This window comes from Maylandia zebra, linkage group LG17 (assembly GCF_041146795.1).
Source record: "Maylandia zebra isolate NMK-2024a linkage group LG17, Mzebra_GT3a, whole genome shotgun sequence".
In the NCBI taxonomy this organism is placed as follows: domain Eukaryota; kingdom Metazoa; phylum Chordata; class Actinopteri; order Cichliformes; family Cichlidae; genus Maylandia; species Maylandia zebra.
Genome location: NC_135183.1, coordinates 17,079,802 through 17,097,576, shown reverse-complemented (window position 1 = coordinate 17,097,576; position 17,775 = coordinate 17,079,802). Strand labels below are relative to the sequence as shown.

At 44.3% G+C, this 17,775-nt stretch overlaps 1 protein-coding gene and 1 long non-coding RNA gene across 2 annotated transcripts in view; one reads left to right on the top strand and one right to left on the bottom strand.

Moving 5' to 3' along the window:
* The window catches only part of LOC101483618 (A-type voltage-gated potassium channel KCND2), a 104,444-nt gene extending 102,730 nt beyond the window's left edge, over positions 1-1,714 (bottom strand). The window contains exon 1 of the mRNA XM_004564889.3: positions 240-1,714. Coding sequence (XP_004564946.1) covers positions 240-1,351 — 1,112 coding nt within the window. The 5' untranslated portion in view covers positions 1,352-1,714. The remainder of the gene's footprint in view (positions 1-239) is intronic.
* The window catches only part of LOC143413139 (uncharacterized), a 190,470-nt gene that overhangs the window by 40,742 nt on the left and 131,953 nt on the right, over positions 1-17,775 (top strand). The window lies entirely within an intron of this gene.

Below are 17,775 nucleotides of genomic sequence, written 5' to 3'. Positions count from 1 at the left end.
CTACTGCTGAGCTTCACTCTTTCTTTTTCTGAAACGGAGGCAGCAGAGGCATGTGATCATAGAGACTCAAGTGTCCTTTTTACTGAGACAGCGGCAGCTCTTTTTCAGCACCACGGACAGCTGCCCTTAAACACTGAAAACTGATGTCTTCAAACCAAACACCAACACGCTCTTAGCTCCGCCCATTTTTGGACAAGAAGCTCCACCCACTTCATACACACATGGTCAGCATCACCTACCCCAGGGTCGTCATGGTGACGATGGTGTACCAGAAGGCTGCGGGGATGCTGGTGAACTTGCTCCCGGACATGCCCTTCTCGGCGTAGAACATGACAGTGGCGAAGATGATGATGGCCATGGTGAGCGAGAAGAGCAGGAAGCCGAGTTCCGAGGCGCAGCTCTTCAGCGTGTAGCCCAGGATGCGAAGTCCCGCAGAGTGCCGCGAGAACTTGAAAATCCGAAACACCCGGAAGACGCGTAGTGTGACGAAGGCACCACTCACGTCCTCGTTGTCGGTCATGACCAGGCCGATGTAGTACGGCATGATAGCCACCACGTCGATGATGCTCATCACGCTCTTCACAAACTTGTAGCGACTGGGAGCGACCAGCAGGCGGAGCAGGTACTCCACGGTGAAGATCATGACGCACGCAGTGTCCAGGCAGAAGAAGGCCAGCTCGTACCGCTCACCACATGACATCACCTTGACACGGTTGGGCGCGGTACCGCACGGGACCGTCTCCACCACATTGGCGAGCACCGACACTGCGATGAAGAACCCGGTGACATAGTAGAAAACCAGAGCCATGGTGGATGTGTGCGGATTCTCAAAGGCGCGCCACATGCTCTCCCGGAAGCTCATGTCAACGGGCACTGGCTCGTTGGACTGTTCAATGTCCTCATCGTCCTGGATGCGCTCCTGGTTCTCACGCCGCCGGTCCTTGTAGTCCTCATAGCAGCAGTCCCCGATGATCTCTGGAACGATGCCAAAGAACGCCAGCTCCTCGTCGTACGCCGCAATGCACTCCTGACGGGGGTAATGCAGCTTCCCAGTTCGGTAAAAGTTGAGGATGTGACGGAAGATGTCCGGGTCACGGTCAAAGAAGAACTCGTTGGTCTCCTCGTGGAAGAAGAAGTCTCGCTCTGTGCTGCCCAGCAGCGTGTCCGGGTAGCGCTCCAGCGTGTCCCGCCATGTCTGGAACCTCGTGCCGCTCACGTTTAGCACCAGCAGCCCGTCCTTCGTGCGCCGCTTCTCCTGGGGCGGCAGTGGCATGGGCGTGCTGGCCACCGGCATCCAGCCAATGGCCGCCGCGCGTGCGAACGGCAGCCACGCGGCCACTCCCGCCGCCATGCTGCTCCCAGAGCCGTGCGCGCGCTCAGAGAGGGGTCAGGCCGAGCCGCGGGAGGACATGCGGGGGAAGGGGGTAGCCGGGGAGCCCGAAGAACGGGCCGTACGCACCAGTGCCACGCGGCGGGGTCACGGACGTCCACGTGTGCCGCGCGTGTACAGAAACGCGTAAAAGTGGGAAAAACTCTCAGAGCGTCGCTCTCCTCTTTGATTCGCCGCTCGGACCCGCTCCACGCGCACACACGCGGCCGCCACGCATGCTCTGTCCAGGCTCTGCCCGCCAACGGTCCCCCTGATGTCGAGAGCTGAGCGCGAGGAGCAGCGCGAGGAGCAGCGAGGACAGACTCGAAGCTGCGCTGAGGAGGCTCGCTCTCACACACAGAGAGAGAGAAAGGGAGGCGCACACACTCCTCTCTCTCTCTCTCTGAGGGGGCGTGTCATGGAGCAGTTCTCGGATCAGATGGAGACACGCGGACCGTGTGTAAGCCCTGGCGGGCACGCGCCCCCCCCCGTCAGGTGGAGCAAATTGTTTTAGGCTCCACAGGGAGCGCGCAGGACGTCTCTTTGTTTTTTCCTCAGGCAGCAGAAGTCCGAGGAGGAGGAGCTTCATGTACTTATTACAAAAGTTGCCTGTATGAGGGAGAGCTGTGGCTCAGCAGGTGAATCTCAGCGGTCCCATCATTAACGCGAGAGAAAAAAATACTGTGTGTGTGTGTGAGAGAGAGAGCGAGAGAGAGATGAAAGCTGTGTGTGTGTGTGTGTGTGTGTGTGTGTGTGTGTGTGTGTGTGTGTGTGTGTGTGTGTGTGTGTGTGTGTGTGTGTGTGTGTGTGAAATATCAAACATTTCCAAAATTTATGAGAAAGAGCTCTGCTGTATCCTTGTGTGTTTGTTCTTGTGTGAATCTGAATCTGAAACAGCTTAATGCAAAAGCTGAGTGGACACACTGTCCCAGCACACGGTCAGTATAACATCTTAACTGTGGTCTCTAATGCTTTCAGGGATCCGTGTAAAGCGCTGTAGATGGTTGAAGTTAAAGGAAATTCTCACTTAGTTTTGAGAAACTGTCCGAAAATCACTGAGCTGTGAAATAAAGTATGTCATCCTGAAACGCACTGATTCGACAAAAATGTTCAGGCAGCAGCGCTCTAATAGTCTGAAGGCCAGCTGGTCATCCTACAGACACAACTTAACAAATGCTTCATTTGGAGAGGAGCTCAAGTGGATCCAGCCTTAGAGAGAAGGAAGCAGAGATCCTGGACCTGGTCTCCAGCCGGATTGCCTGGCATCGTCAGGTCCATTAGACTCATTAGTCTAATGGACCTGATCCAGTGTTTGCCAAAGTGCCTGGGCCTGTTTTACTGCAGCTCCACACTCTCACTGCAGGAGGTCAGAGGAGTCGACACATCTGGAGTCTCCTCATTTTTCATAAACTCTGGCTGCTAACCAGTTTTCTGTTTATGGAGTGCTGTGAAATCATAGCAGAGTCATGTGTATCTCCAGACTTTTTTAAAGAAGTTGCTTTCTGTCTGACACCTGTTACTCTCAGCCAGCCTGCTTAACTTTGGGATCTCCTCTCACAGAAGATGGCAGCTGAACAGCTCCGAAACATCAGTAGCCAGATGTTCGTTTGTCAGTCTGAGTGAGCCCCACTGAAATCAAGTGAAGTCAGAGAAGAGTAGGTGCTCGGCAGTTCGCAGACCCTCTAAACAACATTATAAGCACCGGATCGCTTCTTCCTGTCAGCCATTGCTAACAGGAAGAAGCACACAGACTAACTTCAGGCCAGAGAGCATGTGAGATGAGGAAGAGTTAACCAGCATGTGGAGCTCATTTAAAACTGCGCAGAGCTGAATAGACGTGGCAGACATCAGGAAGAGTACCAAAAAGAGCACAGGCATGAGCAGCCCAAAGAGCGCAGTCTTCATCACACAAGAAGTCACATGACGGGCTCTTAGAGACGCTCCGAAGAGATGGATGTCCATGAAACCTACACACAGAGCAGGTTGATCCATTGAGTGAGTTAGAGCTGTGCTGAGCTCCAGCATCAGCAGTCAGAGGAGGTGCAGGCAGGAGGCAGGAGGTCTCACACTGCTCCTAAATCACAGAACACAACGAAGCCAGAGCAGCTCAAATCAATGCTGCCAGTGTGTGTGTGCTGTCATTCAGAATCTTTGATTGATGGCTCCCTGCAGAACTAACAGGGAGTCTGTGTGTGTGTTCCCGTCTTTGTTTTTCTCGTTATGAGTTTGTGAAAATCTCGCCACTCTCCATCATTATCGACTGCGGGGTAAACATCATGGTCAGGGCCGTTACAGGCCCAGCGCTCTGAGGTGTGCGTTTCTTCTCAGGACATCTGCAGACACGGTGAGTTTAATGATTTGTGATTGGCTGCACCGGGCCCAGTTTGTGTCTGCGGTCCATCAGAATGTAGCTCCACAAACCCTTGGAGAAAGCAGGGAAACACACAGACCAGGCACTGCCTTAGAATCTGTCTGCTTTGACTCTCCTCGAGCCTCTCAGAGGTCAGAACTGCTCACACAGACCTGACTTGCTTTATTTCAGTGATTATCATTAAACAGAGACACACAAATAATCCATCGCTCTGATCAACATGCTGCCCTCAACACTTCGAGCTAATTGGCTGCCAGGGATTTGCAGGTCAAAGGTCAGTCACCTTTTTTTTCCCTCCTGCACAGAAATTTATTTACCACAACAACCCAACCAAACGCCTGAAGAGGAGCACTCAACAGCTGTATGACTGTTTCCTGTTTACCCACACGCACACACACAGACACTCATGCACATCTAAGACAGGACAGACTCCTTCATTTCAAACATGATTGCATGATGCTGTTGTTTCACTTTAGTGTTCATGTTGTGGCTCTCTGGGTCATGTGATATCCCCTCCACCCCACCCCCATCCTATGTATTGTTGTTGTTGTTTTTTTAAAACTGGAAATGAGGATTTCATTGGCTGAGAAGAGGATGAAGACCCTAACTGCCACAAATCCATGTGAAATGCAGTCAGGCAGCGTCCTTCAGTGTTTTCATGAATCTGCAATAAAGCTTGTTTAGTTGCTCTGTTATTCACACGAGGTCACCACAGTGGAAAGCTCTGTATGTTTCAGTTGGCAGATTCTAAAATGTCAGTGTATTATTAATATTTTTTTAAGTGGATGCCCTTCATGAAATGATTTCATGAGTGACCATGATGAAGTGGACGAAGAAGACGAGCTTACTGATCATCAGGAGATGCAGCTCAGTGAGAAAGAAAAATGCACTTATCAAAATAAAACAGGAAATGATAATCAGGGACGATGAAGGAACTAAGCGAGAGAAAGATGGACGGATGGGAAAGCTTTAAAGACATGAAGACACAGAAGTGATCATAGGTCATAACCCCAAAGGACTGAAACTCAAAGGCACCGCAACTCGACTGCAGGCTCGACAGGACGCCATGAGAGGGCATCAGTAACAGCGCGCTGATCGTCAGCACTCAGACTAACCCAGCGAGGGATGACGCAGAGAGAATGTTTCTTTTCAAACTAGAACCATCAAACTTCTGCTGCATCAGAGACTCAGAGAAGGAACACAAACCTAACTTCATCCACAGATGAACATCACACGTGCTGATGTTTCTGCAGCCTGAGTGCACAGCATTTATCTCTAAGACTTCAAGAAACTTCAGAGGGAGGGCGTTATTGTTCCATGTGTCTGTTCTTGGAAACATGCGGGAAAACTGGAAAATGTAAGCTGACAGAGAGCGTGGTGTGAAGCTGCTGCCTGAATCACAAAGTAACTTTAAACTTCTGATTTTCCGCCGCGGTGCAGCGGCTTCACGTCTCAGCTGTGAGAAAAAAACGGTTTAATTACAGCTTCGTGCCAAACACCCTGCCTCAGATGTGCTCTGCATTAAACAGCAGCTCCTCTGACTGCAGCAGGTTTCCCTACAGCTACAATTACAGCTCATTACTGTTTCAGATATCAATTAGACCCAACACACACACACACCGGTATCAGAGGGACTGTGGCAGTTGTACACTGAACCCGATTTCATTAATAACTGACATTTAAAGACTGCTGTAGGAAATGAGTTTTTAATGCCAGCAGAGACGCTCATACTGAATGTATTGATTATAGATTATTTATGATTTTCCCAGCAGTTTCATCCCTTCTGAGGTTCAGTTAAGACTAATATATTCATATCTTTGAATATACCAGCCAAGCTCTTGAAAACCCCGTCTGCAGAACCCTCTGCCAACTTTCTCCCAGTCAGTCACTGAATCTCACATGTAGAAGTAATTTTACTCCATGTCTCACAACTCACTGTCACAATCTGGTGTGTAGAGAAAGCAGGACTCACAGGCTGGTTTACAATATCCACATTTTTTTAATACAGACTGAATTGAACATGAATGATTGGAATTAAATGGGAAACACACGAGGAGTTGAAAGGGAACTGAGAGAACGTGAGGGCTTAAATAGACTGGATAATGATGATGAGTGGAAACAGGTGAGAACACAGCTGGGATAAATCTAACTAATGAAACAGAAGAAGTAAAATGAAACATAATGCACACAGACAGATGACTAACACAATAAAACAGGAAACATACGTGGGAAACTAAACAGTCCAAACTGAGGATAATGGCACCCGACACTCCCTCTTATAAAATAGATCAGTGCTCCAGAGAGATCTGTATGAGGTCTGATCATCACTTCTCCTCCTGACCTTAAAAAAGGAGTTTCACTGTAATGTCCTCAGTCTGAGTAACTGTGACGTATATTTACAGTGTTTGACCTCGATGAAGCGTTTGAAGTGAACAGGCTCTTATTTGTTTGGGGCAGTATATCAGAAAGTAAATAACAGGTGAAACCTCAAATGCAGCTCTTTAGTAGGATGTGAGTTGGAAAGAGTAGGAGTTTGGTTGGTCTTCTTTGTTTTTCTTTTCCTTCTCTGGAAGGATTATGTCATAGGCCAGTTTGAATTGAGAAGGTGTGGTCTGAGAGTATACAAAGCTGGACTGCGGCATGTGAGAGAGGGATGGATAGGTCGCCATTTTGGAATTTGCCTTGTATGTGTGTAAAGGATTGGCCAAAAAAACTAAGGTTGTTCGGTGCTCAGTGATCTCTTACAGCCTGATACACAAACTCTTCTGGTCTCTGCAGATAATTTCGCCCCTCATAACAGCTGTACAGGCGCAGAATGTTTTTATAGAAGGATGTTTTGTACTTGTGAAAACTACTACATAAACACAGATAAAGCAGCTATTACGGTAAATATAAGGGCATCCTGTGCAGGAAGCCTCTTTGTTCTCGTGTTTTACGTCTCCATATAAAATGGTGTCTCTCTGCTCACAGGCACAAACTGACATACTGGTAGACTGATATAAAAATGTGACTTTCCTAACCCAGCGATCCCAGCCAAATCAATGAAACTCTTGACAACGTTAATGCTGAGAGCTCTCATTGTATTCCTTTGGATTCCAGTGTGAAGATGCTGGTCTCCCTCAGTCCTGTTTGCTATGAAACAGGAAACTAGCGGGCTGACGGGGAGGAGGTGTCTTTGAAAGGCAGAGAGGAGAGCAGGATGAAGGAGTTGTTTCATCAGGTGCAGTTTGAAGGTCATTGAGCTGCTGCTGGATGCCATAAAGATTCCCGAGCTTTGTTATAAATATTTGAAATGTGTCAGCCTGCCAGTGTTTTCGGAGCTTCGATTGGCTGAGTGTTTTTATTTGATCATGCTGGTTCTTTATGAAGCTGTTTGAGTGGTTATTACAGTCCAAAGTGAATCTAAAATGCTGCATTCACTGCAGATATTGTGTTAGTGAATAAAGAAACACAGCTGTCCATATTTCATGTGTGTGGAAGCTCTCAGTGACGCCTCAGGCTGGCCTGGAGATAACTTTGATGTCATGTTTGTGGCTCAGATGATGTTCAGCTGATCGTATTTTATCTCGTGATGATGCAACTTTAACAGACACACATCTTGCTACACATTCCCAGCTCCATGTGTACCACGACTGACAGAAGGAAAGGAAGTCAGAGAGCTGAACAGCAGTGATGTTTGGAGGTTAGTGAAGTTTTGGAAGAACTGAGTTTTATCTTACCCCCTCAGAATCAGAAGTTTGCAAACACACTTACACATACATAGACCCCCAGTAGTGTCTGGCAAATGTCATTTAGAAACAAGCATCTTGCATAATTCCTCATAATTCTTCTTGGTTTTCTTGGCACAAACCTGGCTTCTGCGTGTGACCCTATATGTATACTTTTAAACTGTGTGGATCAGAGAAACTTCAGCATTAATTCAAACTTGTTTTTTAAAGTCATCAAAGATGAATGCTGTACAATTGTTTCACCTCGAAAAAAGATTTCAAAGAAATGATTTTTTAAAAGCCCCAAATGACCCTGACATCCATGAACAGGAAGAGTGGATGGAAACTTCTGACCACAATTCAAAGCACCGTCATGTGAGAAGAGGAAGATAGAAAATGGACCAGACTGGTGGACAGGAAATGTCTGAGATGAGTCCATCCATAACACGAGCTTAGTCATCTATTAGTGTTTTTCACGTGATGCTTTTTGAGTCTGAGAATAAACTCAGGAACTCAGGAAAGCAGGAAATAAAATGAATTTGTCCAATTTAAAGAAGAAAAATGTTTCTGCAGGAAAAAATGCCTCAAAAATGATGAAAAGCACTGGAAAAGATTCAGAGGGAGACGTGTGCGTCACAACCAACAATGACCATTATTTACCCTATTTACCGTTCAGACTGGAGCACACTCTTAGAAATCTGCTTTCAGGGTCTTTTTCAGGTTCCCTGCCAGTACAAGAGGAGCTGGTCAGTCCCGGTTTCAACTGCTGGATGAACACAGGGAAATACAGGTCTGCCTGTCTGATTGAGATGAGCTGTGTGCATAAATCTGATGTCTGATGGCTTTTCTTTGCTCGTAAAGCCTCATTTCTCCTCATCAATATGGATTCTCTCGAACTTCTTTGTGTGGCACATCGTCTCTCTCAAGAGACTCAGACCTCAAGTGTTCAAACCTCCATGACACTTCCACAAACTATCGACTGACCTCTCCAGCTCTTTGTTTTCCCACAGAGCACCTCGCTCGCAGAGGCCATTTTGTTTTTACTCCATTATTCAGAGCACTCTCAGTTTTACTCTCAGGGGGACTCTCAGTGTTGTCTAATGTTTTCTGACCAGGAAATTCATTCAGTGTGAGTGTTAGAGCCAAAGGACGAACACCGTTTCCTACAGAAGCACCTGGAAACCATCCAACCTGCTCAAGATCGAAACTGTGACTCCAAGGGAACCTTTCGGAGAGGTTGGAGAGGTCGTTGATGTGGATCAAGGACATGAATCTGTTTGTCCATGCTGTCTCACAGCAGTTCCCCAAATACAGACGTCAGACTCTCATTTTGCTCTTTTGTGGTTTGCATGTCCAGGTTTTATCAGCCTGCTGTCTTAATGATAGGCCCACAAGCACATGCAGGAGATTTTTCCAGGTTTTAAGTTTAGATGGTTGAACAGTTTCTCTTTTCTTTGCTCAAAGCTCTGAGAGAAGAAAGCAGGGGAGCTTTTTAATCTGTATCAGCCTGCACACAGCTGCAGCTGCATCTGCAAGCTCCTTTGTAACCCACCTCCTCCACGTCGGCTCCTGCTGTTTGTGAGAGAATCAAAGTCATTTGTGTTGTCAGTGATGCTGTGCTGTTCTTTCTGAACAGAAAACCTCCAATTCTGAATAAATGTGGAAAAGCTGCAGCTTTCTCTCCATGTGGATCTTTGTTTTAAAGTATTTGGAGTAAATCTGTATCTTTAAGCGCTTTAAATGAAGTCGTTTGCTCTCCTGGGAGCCCATTACTTGCTGATCTAAACTGTGCGTCTGACTCTCACCACAGCGATGCCTGCTTTTTTCTGTCTGTGAAACGGGAGAAAATAATATAATTAAGGCAATTTAATCATCATCAGGCACAAGTTCCCCACCTCTCCCTGCACAGTCTTCATCTTCCGTATGAATGTAAAGACACTGCACACCTTCCTGTTACTAAGCCACAAACAAGGAATGAAAAACTGGATGAAATAAGAAAAAGAGGAAAGTTTCTGTCATTTTAGCAGCTTTGAGCATTAAAAGATCATTTTGCTTCCTCTCCCTTTGCAGTGGCTCTCATTAATGTATGTGTTGTTGCAGGGCTGCTAATGTTGACTAGTCACACATGTTAATGTGAAATCCAGCAGAACGTGTAGATTATAATGTTGCCTCCTACATTTCTTCTGTTGGATGTTGTTGTGTTCCGTCTGTTTTGTGTGGTTCCCTGACATAAATAAAGTTTCTTGCTTCTTTTTGTTAAAGTCTGCTCATCATTTGTGAACCTTATTTCTGCTCTGCTGCTGCTTTTGGATTCGCTGTGGGACGGTGAGTTTTATGTCGTCACTGTCTCAGCTCGCACTCAGGGTAACGTTTGCTTCCCAGAAGGCTGCGGGACACGTCTTCAAACAGACGGCATGAGCAGCTTCCTCCGAATCCCCTCGACAGCGCCGTCCTCACTGCTGCTGCTACACCAATCGAACCTGCTTCAATTGAGGTTCCAGGTCGATCTCTGAAAACAGAAGGTGTGATGTGAAGCTTCCGCCTCCTTCCCTTCAGCCCCTGGGGTCTGCAGCAGCTCGTGTGAAGAGACAGGATGCTGCAGTGCTGCTGGAGAGATTCAGACAGAGAAGCTCACCATGTGCAGACTCTGGAACATTTTTCACTCCAGCATTCAATCACATTTAATATTTATGACTCCACAGAGCTTCTCCATTGTTTGTGTCTCATTTCCACTCGCAGCCACCTGCAGAACTACCATCTGGAAATGAAGTTTGGATACAGCTCCATTCACTTCAGTCTGTGGTTTCTTCTTCAAAGGGTCAGGTTGTAAGGAAAAGTACATAAATCTATGACCACAAGGGGGTAGCACTTTAAAGTTGTGGTGTAGCTTAAATAAATATATCAACCTGAGGTTTGAATGTCCACTAGTGACCAACTATCACCATAAAGATGACGAGCCACCATCGAATTGATCAAAGTTGTCTGAGATGGGATAAAAAACCTTTGCCATTACTCTGCCAGCACCCACTTGTGGACAGTCCAGGCCTCAGTTGCCTAGTTAACTGCCAGCGGTTATTTCACAATTCATCAATTGAAGTCGCTGAATAGCGTTGAGTTTTGATAGGCTGTTATGGTGTGTCAGACGCGCACATCAATCCATCCATCTGGAAAAATGACCACATGTAATCACATCAATCAGCTGTAGTGGGACTAGACTGCAGATCAGACATCTCCGACACCAAGACATGCATTTTGTTCCTGTAATGATGACTTCATTTCTTCAGCTGTGTTTGATTGCATTAGTTTGGTGGAAGTTGGAGTCATTTTCATGCTTGGAAAGTCATTACAGACAGAGAGAGGGTAGATTTACTAGCCAGGCTGACAAAAGTCAAGATTTAGCAACAAAAGATCCAAACTCTACAGGTTACATCGCATGTTTCGAATCAAACTGTCTGTCGTGTCCCTGAGCAGGAAGCAGATTTATGAATCATTAACAGTTTTTGGTGAGCAGCAGGTTTTACTGAAAGACTGAATGATTCAGGTCCAAACAAACTTTCACCTCCCCTCTGGATGCATTTTTAAAAGGCTCCTCCACTCTGTGGTGGGATTAAATGTTCAAGTTTTTTATCAGCTTTGTTTGTTTGTTTGTGTGTGTGTGTGTGTGTGTGTGTGTGTGTGTGTGTGTGTGTGTGTGTGTGTGTGTGTGTGTGTGATGTTGGCATGTTTATTACCATATGAACTGTGACAGCACCCAGTGATTGGGTTATTGGTTTGTTTGTTTCAGGACCCAGTGAGACGCCCAGCCATGGTTCCTGTCCTGTAAACCGCAGCGACCCTGAACACACAGTCTGCAGGTCTATCAGTTAAAGATTGATGAGCCGAGGGCTCAAACACAACAAGTTCTTCCTGAGCCTGTAATGACACCACGACAACACTGCAGACATCTGCTTGACAGCCCGAGGCTCAGCTCGCTGCTTCTCCACCACATTAAACTTCCCGTGCCAACAGATGTCATTGCTGTTTCCTTCACCGGCAAATCTGCGCAAGAACAACACAGCAGCTAAAACACATGAGTGCCGCACACACGCCTCCAACAACATGTGAGCAGGTCTCTCAGAGCTCCACAGAATAAATGAACTCCAGAATAAAACCAGATTTCTGCTTACAGTGACTGGACTTCAGCGCCTTTAAAGCGCTGCGTTACAAGGAAAGCTAAATCCACCAACATCCACACAAATCCATCAAATTACACAACATTCAATAAAAATAGATTCAAAGAATAAAATGAGCAGTTCAGAGACATTAACAAATACAAAGTGGAGCCTGGAAACAGACACACTGAGAATAAATAATCCTCTGCTTTGTGTCCAGACAGAAAAAGCTTCTTCTATTTTTACTCCCGCTCTCAAAGGAGAAAACTCACTGATCATTTATAGCCGCAGGTCCAATTAAAGCTTCCACAGGAGGCAGAACTCACTGCTTTGTGTATCTGGAGCAAAAATGCTCAGCTCAGAGAGTCTGCTGTGGTCAGTAAATCCTGAATCAGCTGACAGCAGGAGGAAACCTCTGGAGCACATTAGAGACCACTTTGTGTTTGTCCCCTGGAGCTCACTTTAGTCCCACTCTGATGTGTCCTTGGTCTGAAGGACTTGGAGATAAAGTCACATGACAGTGATGGAGGAAGGGGAGTGCGGAGGACAGGAATACATGAAAAGACCAAGTTCAGTTCAGGGACTACAATTAGCAGCTACACCCTGTTTTGCCACAAAGTCAACAAGGCCACATCCCTAATAATGCAAACTTTGACCCTCAATACAATTTAAACAGGTAAGTTATAAAAACCGTACATGTGTTAGGAAGGGTTAAATTATCTATATAAACCAAAAATGTTGTGTATCAGGATGTAATTACGTTTATTTCTGCTGGAAAGTTGGGAGCCTATGGGGACCAACTCACTGCTGGAGGGATGTGGGGACATGTCTTTTGGATCATTCTCCTCACTCAGTAAGTATTGTGCTTCTTAATAATATGCATTATTGGATGGATGGATGAACAGATGGATGCATGGATGGATACATGGATGAATAGGAAATGATGGATGGATGGATGGATGGATGGATGGATGGATGGATGGATGGATGGATGGATGGATGGAGGATCCAGCTGTATCATACTCTTTATGCTTTAGGGTAAGGGTCTACACCAGATTTCTCCATCTGGCTTAGTTTTGTGGTGAACCTTTGCCAATAGGTGACTTGGAACAACAACTTGGTGAACACCTGGCAAAGTCACTCAAGAAAGGTGGTGGTGGTGTGTGTGTGTGTGTGTGTGTGTGTGTGGGGGGGGGGGGGGGGGGGTATGGGGGTATGGTAGAAGCAAAACAGTCACGTTTTATTGATGTCAGGTGAAAAACAAAGCCAGCACTACAACAGCAGTTGCAGTTCCTCTGGCATCCAACAGGGGCAGCACTGACTCAGTCCTCATAGACTCCCATGTTGAAACTTCACAGCAGAAATAAACATCCTGATACACAAACAGTTTCGGTCGCTATAGATCATTTCCCCCTTTAAAACAGCTCTACTGTGAGATGAGTTTTTTCACTTCCTGCTTCCATCATTTCCTCTCCCTCCTTAAAGCCTCAATTTCCCATGATTCCCTGCAGTCATTATAAACCTTCTGAGTCGGCAAACTCTGATCAGGTAAATTGTGGCCGTTAGCCTCCTGTGGGGTTTAATGCAGTGTTAATAAAGCAGTGCAGCAGTGTGGTGATCGGGTCAAAAAAAGAGAAATAACCAGAGGGGATTGTGGGTAATTCAGCCGATTAGAGATTAGAGAGTAATGCCGCAATCAGAGGATGAAGTCTTACAGCAGGTAATTACCTCCACAGGACTTTATTTCCCTCTGAGGGCTGAGGAGGAGGAGGAGGAGGCTGGCAAAAGTTTTAAACTCACGCTGATTAAAACAGTTTTAACAGGAGGAAAAAAACTGAAACAGGTCACACATTTAAGACTAAAAACAGCATCCATCCACTGTTTTGATGAGGCAACCATCATTATGAGGAGGTTTAAGTTTAACTGGGTTAATTCAACCCTCCTCTACATTTCTTCAGTCATGTCATCAGAGTCTCAGTGTTTTAAGCATCCATGACCTGATTTTTAGAGCTTCCTTTAAATGTTTCATTAAGAAAAGCCTCTTCCTCTGGACTTCTGAGGATATTTACTAGGGGTGGGTTTTTATAATTGATTTATCTATTAAAATCGATTCTGGCTTGGATAATGTAAAATCGATTCATTAAAATCCTGAATCGATTTTTTAATATTAATTTATTTTGCCCGAAATGCCAGAATCTCAGGTGAAAGATCACAAAATTTTAACAACCACCAAACAGCTAAGACAGTAAATAAGAGCAGGAACACGGCTTCTGCACAAAGACGTAAACACACAGCGCGGACCCGCGGATCAGAATCAGTGAGATGTCGCCTTTCTCAGCTGACGGTCGGGGCTGAAAGCCGACAGCTCGCTGATTCTGATCCGCGGGTCCGCGCTGTGTGTTTACGCCCTTTTTGCGCTGATCATATGGCTGTTAGTTTTATCTCTCTCCAAACAATATTGACCGAATCAGCAGCAAAAGAAGATCCAAACTACGCTTCACATAAACATCGTCATGAATTCCCTCTGACTTTTGCTGACTTTTCAGGATAAAAATCACACTTCATGCACAGCTCTCTCTCTCTCTCACTCTCTCTCTCTCTCTCTCTTTTCTGCATTATGCGCTTGCTTGTTACGCACAAGTCTACCGTTGTTTACAGCGCTGTTGGCCGACGTTTTTTCCCCCTTTTACTTACTTCCGAAAAGTAAACCTAATTTCTGCCGTTCAATATTGAACAAATTTAAACTTTTTAAAATTAAGCAAAATGCAAAACGCTTAGCCGTGTCTCTAATAAAACCGCTGTAACTTCAGAGGTAATGTTCATGTGTTGATTAATGGTTTTCTTTCGTTTTTGATGTACTGCAGATTATTTTTATAAAATCCCAGGCCAGGAAAATCACCTTCATGTTTTTCTGTGTTTTATCTTCAGCTACTTTGACACAAAGGCCTCTGCTGTGATGCTCACACCTTTGATAAAGTCTTGCGTGTGTCAGCTTCCTTTTAATAGATACAAGAATATGTAAATGTACTGATCTGAATTATAATATTTCTGACTGTCAAAATTTCCCAGATTCAAATCGAATCGAATCGAATCGAATCGAATTAAATCGAATCGAGGATCGAATCGATTCGGGACCTTGTGAATCGGAATTGAATCGATTCTAGAAATCAGTGACGATACCCAGCCCTAATATTTACCCTTGGACCCCCTGCTATGGTTTTAAATGTCCTGTTACTAGACTGCATTGATCTTCATTGCCAAGGCTTATTTATCACCTTTAAACAGAAGCATCTCACCATCAGACTCCTCATAACTCTATCTGAACGTGATTTTTGGGGGCAATCTCTATCACACAGTCTTTACCTAAAACCAAGAAAATAATGCTGACAAAATTCAATCTTTTAGCTCTTTCACTGCTGGACCATCCGTAGGCACAGAGATAAGTTCACCCCACAGTGATTACTGCTGAATCACTTAACCCTTTAAGGCCTACCATAGAACCAAGTCCGCCAGAGCTTATATTATATTTTTACATGCTGTAGTGCCATTTTTGGGAGCATTTCAAGTTGCTATACATCAATACAACCATTATAGCCCAAATTTTAATAATGTGTATGCATTAAGTGCATAGAAATTACATAAATTGCAAGAAAGTGCAATAAACTACAAAAAATTCAAAATCGTTTTTGTTTTTTTAACATATATTTCTAGTTAGAGAAATTTAAGAGGCTTATCCCTCAAAACTGTAAATACAAAAAAGTTGCACAAAATAGTTTCCCACCACAGGAAATTTATTTTGAGTGTCTTCATAGTTTTATTTTTGAAATACACAAATTTTTATATACTGCAGGAAAAACGAAAATAAATATTATAGTGCAAACTTGCAAAAAAACAGCACATGCATCAGAATAAACTATTTCCAGCAGTGCAATATGAGACCTAAGCATCCCAGAAACGACACAGAAAGTCAGAAAGTCAAACATAACTTTTAAAAACACCAGTATAGGCTCATGAGGCCCTGATGGTAAAAAACTACATTTCCGCGAAAATTACGTTCCTTCCGGTTTCGGGCAGGTAATTGCGGACATGCGATAGTTCACGCTGACGTCTATTCTAACGTAGGAAGTATTATGAACAGCTGGTCGGATCGGCAAAGCGTGTTTCTGGAATATTATGTTTTTGTTGCTGCAAGAGCTTTTTATGCAGTTTTTGCAAAGCTATATGTGGAAGGAAACTGTGACCGAGGACAAGCTGATGGCATAAGATGTAAGTACAACTCCTCCGGTTTCATATGCAAAAAAAATTATTACGGTAGCTTATGTGGTTGCAGTTCTACAAGGATTTAAAAGTAGTTGCGCAAAATGGAGCGTGCCCGCTCTGACCGGTTTTAAAGGGTTAAACAGCACCTGTCTGATAAAGTCAAGTAGAAGATCTCAATCTTAAAAAAAAAACAGAATCAGTCAGTAACATCACCAGTCTGAAAGGTTAAAGAGGCATTTCTGTGGCTCCATCCACACATGGAGAACACCTATCCAGAACGTTCCCAGGAGCGACCGGCCAACCAAAATCACTCCAAGAGCACATCAACGACTCATCCAGGAGGTCATAGAAGCAGAGATGGGCAGTAACGCGTTACTTGTAACGCGTTACTTGTAACGCGTTACTGTTATCTGATTACTTGTTTCAAGTAACGAGTAAAGTAAGGGATTACTATTGCAAAAACAGTAATTAGATTACCGTTACTTTCCCGTAGGAATGCTGCGTTACTGCGTTACTAAAACCGTGATTTTTTTTGCGAGAATGTCTCACGACAGTGACGTAAGCAAGTGCGACGCTCGTGACAACCAGTGTTGGTCAAGTTACTTGAAAAAAGTAATTAGTTACTGATTACTGATTACTTCTCAAAAAAGTAATCCCGTTACTTTTCTGATTACTTATTTTCAAAAGTAATTAATTACTTAGTTACTTAGTTACTTTAAAAAAACATGATACACTACCTGAATGCGTGATAAAGCAATAGACCTTTTGGGCCAATTCTATTTTTTCTGCATAATCCATCATATAAAAGTGAATCAAATGGAAAAGTGTCTTTTTAAAAAATTGTTTATTACTTTTAATCTTAACTTTATAAACAGTGCATCAAACAAAAATTAAATTAAATTCAACAGTCTTTGACTTTAATAAATTTGTTTAACATTTGAACATATTTCTGCACATTACACCATATTTTAAGAAAATAAAGGCTTAAACTGTATTTCTGCATACTCCAGCATATAACATAAATTATTTTTGTGTATACACACACACATCCTTTCATATAAATACAGCAAAAAATAAATAAATAAAATTAACAATAACATCTTTTAACAGTTGGTAAAGTGCAGAGAGGCATAATATTGAGATTACAAAAACAGAAAATGCTATTGCATGCTACATTCAGGCTGTTAATCCAGTCTCAGTTTGTGGCAACCCTGAAAAAGACCTATGTTTTATTGTTTTCTTTTGGACTGAAACAGTGGTTATATCCAACCCGTTCTCACTCCCAAAGCGTAACATTTTACGCTAGGTGACAAATCGTCACCATATTACGTTTTCGGCTACCCACCACGTTCCTAAATGACGACCTCGGAAAAAGAGGAAATATGAGAACCGTCTGGAATGAACCTACACATGTTCGCTCTTATTCTTCAAATCGCTTAGAAACACGCTATTTAACATCATTAAAGTCCTGGTTAAGGTCAGGAATAAGGTTATGGTCAGGGCTAGGGATAAGGTTAGGTTTAGGGCTGGAATACAGGGCTGGAACGTCTACTCCCGCGGGAGCGTCATTGCACTGGATTCCAGCCATAACCCGCCGCGTACCATAAGAACGCCGAAGGTCTCCTTTCGCGTTCCTCAGGAACGCCGCGGGATGTGACAAAACGTCGACATGTTACGCCTCGGGAGTGAGAACGCTCTGTTATATCGCATCAGCAGAAGCTTCTCAAACCTTCTATCAGACATTCTGTTCCTTTTTGGGGAAAGCACCAATCCACCTAAACTGAACAGCCGTTCCACTGGTGCACTGGATGGAGTTGGACTGTTGTATTTCATGTACATCTTTTTGAGATTTGGGAACTGATTCAGAATCTCAAGCTCATAGCCTGACCTTAAAAAGTCAGTTACTTCTTTTTCTGC